This window comes from Rhamphochromis longiceps, linkage group LG3 (assembly GCF_057381845.1).
Source record: "Rhamphochromis longiceps isolate RC_006_pf linkage group LG3, R_longiceps_female_GT1.1, whole genome shotgun sequence".
NCBI classification, from domain to species: Eukaryota; Metazoa; Chordata; class Actinopteri; order Cichliformes; family Cichlidae; genus Rhamphochromis; species Rhamphochromis longiceps.
In genome coordinates, this window is record NC_140559.1 from 48,094,867 (window position 1) to 48,106,846 (window position 11,980).

Consider the following 11,980-nt stretch of genomic DNA (forward strand, 5'->3'; position numbering starts at 1 on the left):
GACCACCTAATATTTTATAAATTTTGGAGTTTGTCATGTAATTTCGAGATCAAATGATTGTTGGTTATGCACAAGAAGATCACAGCTTATTTGTATTTCCCTGTAGTATTCCTGTTGTGTTGATGTGTGTCCTTTTGAATGGTGAACTAATGAGAATTACAAGGTGCAATTAATCCTCAAACTATAAAAAACAACCATACCTGATTTCAGTTTGGTTGCTTGTCCTTTTAAGGGCAAAACCTTACAAATCACTGTGAGGCTGAGCTTGGATCGCTCCTTGAAAGGCCCATTGTGACCATTTGTATTTGGAGAGTCTCAGGCATGGGGTTTGGACATTCATGGAGTTGTGCACCATAAATTCTTCCTACATGGGAAAAAAAGAAATCATCTGGAGGCATCTGAGGGAAAATATTCAGCTTAAACAACCTGAATAATACAGTCGTCACTCACCACCTTCATCTTTTTCTCATTTTAACACTATCTCGATACATAAATGCACAAGTTCAAGTGGTCTGAACAGGACTTCCAGGGACTGATGTCAAAGTGACAGGACCCCAGGAAGAGACCCGGCACTTCATAAGGATCTGATGAGGCTGATGTCAAAGCCAGCACATTTTGATTCCACCTTGTACTGATGTAACTGAGTTCAAATCTGTTAACATATGTCTCACTCCAGTCCTCGTGAGTTGAAATAGTAGGACAGTGGGTTATAAACACAAGGCCAGAATCGGCCTGGGAAAGACTCCGGTGTAGCTTTGGAAAATGTGAAGGAGTGCTTAGATTTGTAACTATTAACTCTTTCATCAGGTAAACAGCTGTTCCTATTAACAAAAATATCCCTCATTGCCATTCATTCTACACCAAAGTAATTAAGTAATAGAATTTTTTTTTACATTTCACAGTAAAAAAGTAAAAAGACTGGTGGAGTTTCCCTGATCTTGTTATTTGAGATCAAAGTGAACTGTATGTGGTCCACAATGTAAGCTGATGCTGTAGTGTATAAATGTTTCTGTTCTAGTGGCCCAGCCACTGTGACAGAGAGTTAGCGTGAACAACTCTGAAAACCACCTACGTTTGTTCTTCTCTTGCTCCTCTTCCTTCTCATATGTTGCAGTTTGTAAAGAAAAGATTTAAGTTGCTTTCTGTGCTTCATTATATTTCAGTAAACCAGGAGCATCACACTTGGGAAATAAACTGTTTTTCCAAATCTTCACGTTCTTCACAGGCAGCAGTATCATGTTAGGAAAATATGTTCCCTCTGAAATTAATTTGATAATTTTTGTGTGGTTTTATCAGACCACTGTAATATGATACAAATTATATAAACCTCTGTATGTTGCTAATATTAAACATACAAGATAAGTTCAGAATGTGTTCAGAATAATTATTAAAAATAAATCTGTTCTCAACTCTTTATGTGTCACATGTCATTGATGTGATATACTTCACATTTCTTTCTTCTCCTTAGCCTCTCTTGTCTGGCAGTCTTTGCAGAAGTGTGATCTTAATGCACTGTTTTGTGATATTTACATGACAAAATTGTAATATAAATATGGCACTTTAAAGCACTAATTCAACCTCTGGACAGTTGGGCTCTAATGCGCCTGGTCTTTAAAGGAATAAAATGCAAATGAGAATCAAGTTGTATATAGAAAGATAGTATAAATACAAAACTAGGAAAGATTGCTAAGAGTCTGTGTTGCTAGGTTGCTCAGGGATCGGGCACACTTTTGAAGTGCAGCCACAACTTCCTGATTGGATTGAGAACCAGGCTAGAAAATATATCTTCTCTCCAGTCGTAGTTCTCCTGTGGATATAGAGTATCCTCCAGGATCTGACCAAAGAACCCTCTTCCAATTAACTTCAGAGTCTCCGACATCCCTTTGAATGAATTCCAGGCAAGATTTCATGCAAGCTTTTTTCAGTTTTCTCTTTATCACTCTCCCATCCTGGCAGACAGTTCTAATATGTACACTCTTTCCCATCAGATCCACTGAAGCTCTTTCAGTGTGTCACAGGTGTATTGGTGGCCTCTCTTATTTAGTTTGTGAGTGATGGCCAGATCTATGCAGCTTTAGACTAAGTGATATACTTCTTCCATTTCTTAAAGATGGATTTAACTGAACTCTGTGGGATGTCCAGTGAACTGGAAATCTTTTTGCAGCCATCTCTTGACTTCTGTGAGTTGCTTGGAGTCAATTGTAGCAGGAATACTGATGAACCAGAGACAAAATGTTTTCACTACATGTCAAGTCAAAGTAAACTTTATTGTCATCTCTGCTATATACAGTTCAGTATATAGAGAGACGAGATGACGAGGCTCCATTTCCATACATTGCAAAAGAACAACAATAAATATAGCAAGAGTAAGAATAAGAAGACTAAATATATATACACTTTGAGACTGAGGTAAGGGGAGCAAATATACACTTTGGGGTAAAGGGGTTAATAACAGTCTAAAATTTACAATTGAGATTTAAAGTGACTTTGAAGTGGTTTAAAATGACCAACATAGCAACTTTACGGTTTACAGTGTGAATACACATCAACTGTAGTCAGGTGGTCACCGTTTCACTAATTGTGACACTTCTGGAATCAATTAGATGTACCTCTGTTGAATTGATTGCTAATTTAAAAGATTCTCAAAGTCAGAATTTCTTCCCCACTTTAAGGCACTCCTTCTTGGTATGGCTTCTTCCTTGCTAGTGCTTCCCCTGGTGGACACATTGTGCAATACATTTTATTTATGTTCATTTTCATTTCTGTTTTAACAAATAATTTTATGCATTGATACCTAGAGACTAGCAGAGTAGAGCATTGGCTTAGCATATTATAGTGAAAACTTGGGGTGTTCTTTTTATGATAATTTCTAACTGCTTAAGTATATTCTTCTGACTCTATTGGAGTAGTTTTTTGCTCAGAGGTATGAGCTGTCACACAGGTCAGAAATCTTCAAATCATCCATCCAGGTGGTCGTAGGAATAGGAATATCTATATTTTAAAGGGTTTTGCTCATTAGCAAATGTATTCAAGCACTTTGCAACTTGTCCTTTTAATGTGTGCCTTTCTCTTGTTTTGTATATATTACTCTTGTTTGTTATTTATTCGTGTTGTCTTACTATTTATATGTCCTGTACAGTTTGTGTGGAGTACCCACAATGTTGTTGTACATGTACAATGACGATAAAGAGCTATTCTATTCTATTCTATTCTGCATATTTCTGGCTTTCTTCTGATCTCTGTCAGATTAGTTTTGAATGAATTTTCATTTGAAAAATAAAATGAAATAAAATAAATAATTTACTTACACTGGGTCTTAGGTCAACCTCTCAGTTAACTTAGAGCCTGAAATTAGCGTTCTTTCCTTTTAAGGCCCACTCCCTTTAAGCCAACGTTCTCCTGATAGGCTATCCCTTACAAACAGAAGGTTTCAATACTAGGTGGGTGGGGCCTCTGTGCTCACAGCCAAAGCTGTGTGTCTCAGATATTAGATGTTAGGCATATCCACTCTTTTTGACATCATACTGTGTTTAGTGCAGTCTGTAGCCAGAGATTTTCATACCCTGACTTCATTGTTTAACTCTGGTTGTGTTTAATATGTTCATCAACCACCGTCACAGTGAAAGAAAATGGGAAATAGGTGCAGCGATTTATTGAAATATCCAAATGTGCATGGTAATACAGCATATACAGCTAGGTCAATATATATTTGGACACTGCCTCAAGTTTTGTTTTGTTTTGTTATCTGTTTACTGAAACATATTCCAATTATAATTCTATGATGGACATGGACATATTGTGTAGAATGTCAGCTTTCATTTGAATTGGATGAAGGGTTTAGAAGTTTCAGCTCCTTAACATGTGCCACCCTCTTTCGAAAGGGACCAAAAGTAAGTGGACATTGACTCAAAGGCTATTTAATGGGCAGGTGTGGGCAAATCCTTCATTATGTCATTATCAATTAGGCAGATAAAAGGCCTGGACTTGATCTGAGGTGACTGTGTAGTGTTTGCATTTCGAAGATTGTCCAACATGCAGTCAAAGGAGCTCTCCGTGCAAGTAAAACAAGACATCCTTAAGCTGTGAAAACAGAAAAAGTAAACAAAAACATGTGTTAAAACTGTGTTATCTTTGGCATTTTTTGTCACTTCAAGAAATTAGGGGAAATTTTGCAATTTAAAACTGGTCCTCTGCTAAGTTTTCTGTCACGTGTAGACACAACACTGGTTCATCCCTTTGAGTTAGGTGCGTTTATATGGTTGAATGATTAATAGGTCGGTGTAAATGGTTGAAAAAGCAAAAAACATTCCTCTGAAAATGGTCAGGCACAAGGACACAGCAGCTAATGTCCAAAGAAAAACTTTGACAGACCTACAGAAACCCTAAAAAACTATTATTTAAGACCACTTCAAAAATAAATCACAAGAAGTAAAATATAAAGAAATGAAGGGTAGCGCTAGACTTTTTGCACAAAGCTGTGTGTAGACACAAAATAAGGAAAATAAAATGGGTCCACGTTAAACATTAATTGAGATATACTTTCCCACACATCTCCAGCACATTGCAAAATTAATTGTTAGCCTTGGCCTTTTAATAAAAACTATAAAAAATTAAACAAGCAATGCATTGAACAAAAATAAACTTGTTCTCTTTTTTTACTTATACAATAAACCTATGTAGTTTTCCATCGTTGTTTACAGCTGCTGGAGAGAAGGGGGGGGAAAGCTATTCCAATAAACAGAGTTTTTATTATGCGTGGAAGGGTGGGTGGGCCGCATGGTGACGTTTTCTGTACACCCCACCACACACACGCGCACAGACACGCACATCGTGGCTGGCGGAACCAATTACATCCCCTCTTGTTGGTGTACATGCCAAATGAGCACCCGCACAATCGGGCTCCACTGGCTGTCCCCCCGCGTGCATCTCCGGCTCGTGTTCGGACCGCAAAAGTATCCAGAAACAGCCACACGGCGTAGTTTCGCTGCCAGAGGGGAGGGGGATTGTTTCTGCTCCTGTCGGTCGGTCTGCGCCCCGCTCGCTGCTAGCCCACCTTTGACATAAACACGGCTGAGAGCAAATGGCAGAGCAGGAGGAGCAGCCGATAGCTGGCCGGTCGCTGACGGGACAAGCGGTGGCTCTTGCCCGGCTACTGCACCATGAGTGTACCAGTCTGCTCCGGCTATACGTGAGTGATCAGAGTAGCCACTCTTTCTGCTTAGCTCATGCGGGTCATTCTGTCTGGGACGCTCCCCTCCCAGTTATTTGGAGCTTTCTTTAAAGCCGTAGTGTTTCAGTATCCAGGCAGCTTGCTACCTGTCGCTTTTGGACTGTGTCTGTCTTTCACAGCAGGGTTTAACGCTGACTAGTTTGTTTTTGGAGCAGATACTGGAGGGAGGGGGGTAATTACACTAAAAAATACCCTCCACCCCCACCACTCAATTTCCCAAGGGGAACCTAATGGATAGATTGTATTGGATTTTTTTTTCCCCTGCTGCCATCCATCCTTTTAGAAAAGCTCTTAACCGATCAGTTTAATCAATGGTTATCTCTTGGTCCCTGAAATAGACTTATACTAAAATGAGATTAAAGGGTGCAAGGTAAGTGACCTGTTTGCATCGGAGTGGGACAAATTTATATTTATTTATCTTTTCAGATGGAGAGGGAGACCTTCCTGTCCAGCTACACCCCAGATGGGAAGCGCCTCGTGTCCGCGTCCCCAGAATCTGAGGAGCCCAGCACGGAGGAGCAGGTGCACTTGCTGCACTCTGCTCTGCGAAAGTGCCTCGGGCTGCTCCACCGTGTCATCCAGAAGGAAGAGGAGGAGTGGGGCAAGCTGGAGGATGAGTACGAGTCCATGAGGAAGAACGTGCGAGCCCGACTGGAACACTTGCTCTACAGCACCAAAGGTTTGGTGGAGACTGACGGCACCAACCTGGAGGTTACCCCTGATAATCAGTGTAATGAGGTAAATGAGGTGCCGTTTCGGGGGTTTTGTAGTTAGTCATGTCCTTGTGGCCTTTCCTCTATTATGGTGACACTCACAACTGTCCACAGCCCATAACACATTAAAAGTGGCGGTGGGCAATACGGCCTCAAAATATATCACAATATTTCAAGAACGTTTGGGAGATTTCTGACAATCTAGGGGAAAATACCGAAGAACGTTTTATTGATACTTGCAACCTAGCAGCATTTTTCACCCTTTTCCAGTGAGCTGACACACTTCCTTATTGTGAAGTGTGAATCTATGGAAACAGGTGCCAGCAGCAGTTGCATTATAGTGCAATAGCAGTGACGAAGGACAGGAAAATGTGAGCTCAGAAGTAGCTTAGGTAGAGTTTTCCCCGGAAATTTTAACTAATGTATAAAATAACTTCTTCACACTGAGATCCAGTGTGAACCCTCTGCTCCCTCTAACTCTGCAGGAGCAGCACAGTATCATCACATAATAACACTGAAAATATATGCTTTGCCTGTGATGTTGTATCTCAGCTCAAGCTTTTTAACCAGCTGCTTAAATCCCTCCTTCACCGCCGTGTAACCGCATCAGTAATTTCCATCCACTGTCTGCTCTTCCTGACGCATCGAGTGCAGCTAGTGAGCGCTCCAGCGATGCTCGTGGAGTCATCTGATCGCTGTGTGGTGGCGCATCACCAGCTGATCATCTCTCCTCCTTCATTGCTTGGTAGTAATAGTGTGGTTTCTGTCTAATGTAGTGAACCAAGCTTGTCATTTCCACCTTCAGTGGGAGCAGATGTTTTCTGTTTTGTTTGGGCTTGTTGCAGTAGCTCCCTTTTTAGGTACTAAATCATCATCACTGGAGGCTGACGCACAGCTCTCGGCGTCAGACATGCCCAGGTTTGTCTCCTTTATTTATATTTATACTCTAGGGAATGTAAATGGTGTCGGAATAGCAGTAAAGTCAGCAGTGATTTATTTTACATCACGTAAAAATTCATACAGATATCATCGCATGTGATATGGTTCGACACAACCCTGATTAAAAATTAAACTTTGTGGCATCATATAGACTAAAACCGTGCATGCAGCGCAGTATGCTGTAAAGGTTTATTATGATGTGTCTTTATGTCCCTGGCTTTCTCCATGTAACTGATTTCAACCCTTTGACATCAGGTTGACCAAGTAAACCCCCTGAAGTGGATAAAATTCAGTTTCAACACCTACATCTATGAGCTTAAATGCATTTATTTTAAAGTCATCACAAAATCTGACTAAGAACCCGAAAAAAAAAGTTTATTTTAGAGTAGCCAGGCTCTGACTTTACATTCTCATCAGATGGAAAACCTAAAATCTCAGCACGGTTGTGACTAAACCCTGTATTACATGAATTACAGCTTTTGTGTGAATGTGACTAACGCTGTTTACAAACAGTTCAAATCATTAGTTCAGGCCCTGAAATGTTCAAGAAAACCCTGGTTGTATTTGTCCTTTTACATCGACAACAGACTAAACGGATGGATATTTCTCCCACAGGTTGGTGGGGAACAAAATAGAGGGCTGTAGGTCACCCCAATAGAGCACTTCTCTCCCAGACTGCTGGCTTACTTGGTGTTACTAGAGTATTTAAAAGTAGAATGGGAGGCAGAGGCTTCAGCTTTCAGGCTCTTCTTCTGTTGAACCAGCTCCCAGTTTGGATTAGGAAGACAGAAACCCTCTGTACTTTTAAAATTCAAATTCAAATTCAAATTTTTATTTGTCACGTACATAGTCATACACAGTACGATATGTAGTGAAATGCTTGGACAACTGCTCGTGACCTAAAGAAAACAAAAAAGGAAAGGCTATGAATAAGATAGGAAATAAATATGAAAAATTAAAAAGGGTAAATTTAACTAGGAAGGAATAAAATATAAATTAAGGTTAAAAATGAAATAACTGTACAACACAAATTAGAATGAAGGGTAAATTTAACTGGGAAGAATAAGATAAAGATAAAATATATAAATTAAAGTTGAAAATAAAATAACTGTACAACAAAATACACAATATAGAACTATATAAGAATGTATGAAGAAATCTAAATATAAATAAATATATACACAATAACAGCAGCTGTACAAGTATTAACTGGAAATGAAGAATATAGTGACCAGTGTTGTACAAAACCAAAGTCCAGAAAGTCCAGTGTGTGTGTAAGAACCATATGTGTGGGTCAGTACTGTGTGGTGGTGTGATTGAGAGACCGTATCGCCTGCGGGAAGAAGCTCCTCCTCAGTCTCTCTGTGTTGGTCTTCAGGGAGCGGAATCGCTTTCCTGACCTCAGCAGAGAGAACAGTCTGTTGTTGGGATGGCTGAGGTCCTTCACGATCTTCCTGGCCTTGGTCCGGCACCACCTGCTGTAGATTGAGTGCAGGTCAGGGAGCTCGGAGCGGATGGTGCGCTCAGCTGACCGCACAACCCTCTGTAGAGCTCGTCTGTCCTGCATGGTGCTGTTCCCGAACCAGGTTAAGATGTTTCCCGCCAGGATGCTCTCTATGGTGCACGAGTAAAAGTTCCTGAGCACCTTGGAGGGCAGTTGGAAGTCTCTCAAGCGTCTGAGGTGGTAGAGACGCTGTCGGGCCTTTTTCACCACGGTGTTGATGTGACAGGACCATGACAGGTCCTGCGTGATGTGAACTCCGAGGTATTTGAAGCTGTCCACTCTCTCCACTGGGCACTCGTTGATGACGGGGGTCTGGTAGTTCCTCTCCTGCTTAGTGCTGAAGTCCACTATCAGCTCCTTTGTCTTACTGACGTTTAGAAGGAGGTTGTTCCTCTGGCACCAGTTCTCCAGATTCCTAATCTCCTTCAGGTAGGCCGTCTCGTTGTTATCAGAGATCAGGCCCACCACGACGGTGTCGTCAGCAAACTTGATGATGGTGGTGGAGCTGGTAGTGGCCACACAGTCATATGTGTACAAAGAGTACAGCAGGGGGCTCAGAACACACCCCTGGGGGGCTCCAGTGCTGAGAAATTAGGCCTAAAACTTTCCTTTTTGATGAAGGATATAGTTAGGGCTGCATCAGGTGACCCTGAATCCTCCATTGCTGCTGCAAGCTTCCCATAATCCACTGTTTATTCTTTATTCACTTTTTTCCACTCACTGTGGCTCTCTTCCACAGTGTGTCTCTGTCCTTTCTTCCTCCCCTCACATCCAGCAGATCCAGTCCCATGTGGTCCCAGCAGATAGCCGCTCCTCCCTGAGACTGGTTCTGCTAGAGGTTACTTCCTGTTAAAAGGGAGTTTTTCCTTCCCTTGGTTGCCAACTGCATGCTCATAGGGGATCGTCTGATTATTGAAGTCTTCACCTTACAATATAAACCACCTTAAAGTGACTCCTGTTGTGATTTGGCACTATATAAAACTGAATTGAAGCACCAAATATTTAATGTGAAGTCATCTGGTTGTTGATAACTTCAGATGTATGCTAATGGTACTTTGTAGCCATTGGATGTGTGATTTAAGTGCTTGTGTGTGAAATTGTCATTGTCAAATATAAAGGGCGGCATTAATTTTAATTAGTTATTTAGTAAACAATCCAAATGAGTTTCACCAAGTGTGGACATGTTCATTAGGCCAAAACAGTTTCTTAGCAGATTTTGAATGCAAGGGCTCACTCCTAATGAGAGACATCTATTGCTCTGTCTTGCTCTCTTCTGTGTAGGAAACCGACGGCTCTGGGGGAGTTTTCGGGTTCAAACTCTGGACCTACCAAGTGCTGCTGGAGCTGATCCACTGGTCTGATCATGCCGCGAAAACTCTCCATGTGTTGCACACGGAGAGAGAAGGAGCAGAGGAGGCCTAAATTCCCTAGTTAGAGTCGATCGGCATCTACGAACGAGCTTATTCAGCAGCCAGCTTTCCCCTTGATGTATTCCAAATTCAAAATTGTAAGGTGATGTGGAATATACTCTGTGAACACTCAAATAAAATCCCAGCTAAGCTCCTTTAGCCAAGTAAACAGCTTTTCTTAGGCATTACTATTTCCACAGCAAGCGCTAAAGAGCCCTCTGGTTTCCCACAGTTGTCAGTTCTTTGGACAAAAAAAAAGAGTGTGCAGACTTTACACTTGTGTAACCATCAGTTTGCTTTGTGCAGTGGCATTTAAGAGCGTTTGAAAGTGACTTTTTTGTGTATGCTGTGTATACCGTAATTTATTTTATTTAAGTAGATTTACTTTTGATGACTAACTACCTGCTGTTCTTAACACTCCAAAATCTGACTGCTAGACTAACACCATAAAAACACGACTGTTAAACTGTGACTGACATGCAGCTAAATATGTAGCCATTTACTAATTTAAACAGCTTTTTTTCATGTACCACGTTACTAACACATCTAACGATTCCAAATTAGATTTCATGTTGTCGTGTATAGGCTGGCCGATCGGATGTTTATGGGGCTGGCACAGTCTGTGATGATCAAGTGTCATGTTTTGCTGCTTTGGTCGCCAGGTTCTCTCCTGTTGTTATACTTGAATTTGCTGCTACACTGTTCACAAGTTGGAACTATTAGACCAGTGGTTCTCAAACTTCTTTTTTTTTTCTCTCCTGCCCTCGGATGGATATTTTACAGTAGAGCCGTACTGTCTGTTACCAAAACTATTAAACATTTTGAAACGCAGCGATTTCACTGTAGTCTAAAATGCCTGACACAGTATACGCTCACGCAGTGAATGAGCTGTGACTTGCACACTTGCCGGTATGGTGAATATCCGATGACCATGCTTTTCTTTTATGTCTGTGATGAATAACTGGATGTTTATTGAAGATTAAAAGCTCATCTTAATCTTTGTTTTTTGTTGGTATTGGTTCTACTTTGTCTTCTGGGTCGTGTCCTATGAACTCTGATGTCAAGCGTGTCGCTGTGGCATTGGATACAAGTTAATTCAAGCCACACTGTAAAAGATCAAATATCTATAATAAACATGGCTAGGGCATCAAGTCTGAGGCATGCAGACAGTATGATGAACTGCACTTAGGATTAGGTTTTTAGACAATTGCACATTTCGGTCTAATGTTTTTTTCTTTGCAAACCACTACGGAGGGTTTTAATGCAGTTTTCAGCTTTAACTTCAGGGCTTTAATGAAAATACTGCTTGACCTTTTTAGAAATTACGATCGTTTTTATACACAACCCCCATTTTTAGGAACTGAAAAGTCCCTGGACAACTGGCTTGTCTGTTTATTTAAAATCCACTTTGGTGGCATACAGAAGCATAATGACAGAAATTGTGTCAATGTTACTACTGACCTAACAGCAGGTCATACCCAGCAAACATGCCCCCTTCCTGACGCAGCCCTCAAGGGATAGTTATCTCCTAGCTGTTTTGGTGCCAAGAAAATAAACCATTAGTATAGATGAGGGGTGGACACTTAATTTTCCAAAGACCTCCTGTGAGAAACTGGGACTGTTGTGAAAGGCTGCACCAGTAAGATTAACTCCATTCTGCTCAATTTCATCTTTTTATAAGCTTGGTGCGGACCTCCACTGCAGTCACAGTTTTTCAAATAGCCTCTTAGGAAAATGAATTGTCCACCTCTGATAATAAAAATATGATTTAGACTTGTCACATAATATGTAATAATTGGTAAATCATTTCAATTTTGTGTTTACTTTTTCTTTGCTTTTTAAACCAGTCGCACTTTGTTTTAGGTTCTTGTTAAGATCGCTTGAGCAGTACAATTGCTGATCATGGATGACCCTGAGGACATGTAACGTCTAGTGAAGTAAGAGAGAGGAAGGTTCGGTAGTGGTGTAAGTCGGGGGAATGATTGAAGAAAAAGCATAAGAGTTCAAAGACCTCTCCCATGTGATATATAAGCCACAACCATCTCACAACCTACATGCTACAATGTAACAAGCTCATCGACAAGTGTGTCCTCTCTCTGAATAAAATCAATGTCTGAAAGTCGTGATGCACACAGCATAGCACCCATGAAGCTATTACATACAAACGTTGCATACTTAAGCGTCA

General features: G+C 40.8%; 1 protein-coding gene across 1 annotated transcript; it reads left to right on the forward strand.

The window, feature by feature from the left end:
• Positions 1-4,817: 4,817 nt before the first annotated feature.
• Positions 4,818-10,811, forward strand: LOC146675109 (ciliary neurotrophic factor-like). Its single transcript, XM_085400160.1, has 3 exons — positions 4,818-5,188; positions 5,657-5,968; positions 9,668-10,811. Exons 1-3 carry the CDS (start codon positions 5,081-5,083, stop codon positions 9,806-9,808), a joined length of 561 nt encoding a protein of 186 aa, XP_085256286.1. The 5' UTR covers positions 4,818-5,080; the 3' UTR covers positions 9,809-10,811.
• Positions 10,812-11,980: the final 1,169 nt, after the last annotated feature.

Excerpts from the sequence above, each read along its gene's own strand:
- LOC146675109 (XM_085400160.1), top strand. The coding sequence starts at position 5,081 with ATGGCAGAGCAGGAGGAGCAGCCGATAGCTGGCCGGTCGCTGACGGGA. Across the intron at positions 5,189-5,656 it reads CCAGTCTGCTCCGGCTATAC|ATGGAGAGGGAGACCTTCCT; the intron begins GTGAGTGATCAG and ends TTATCTTTTCAG. Across the intron at positions 5,969-9,667 it reads CTGATAATCAGTGTAATGAG|GAAACCGACGGCTCTGGGGG; the intron begins GTAAATGAGGTG and ends TCTTCTGTGTAG.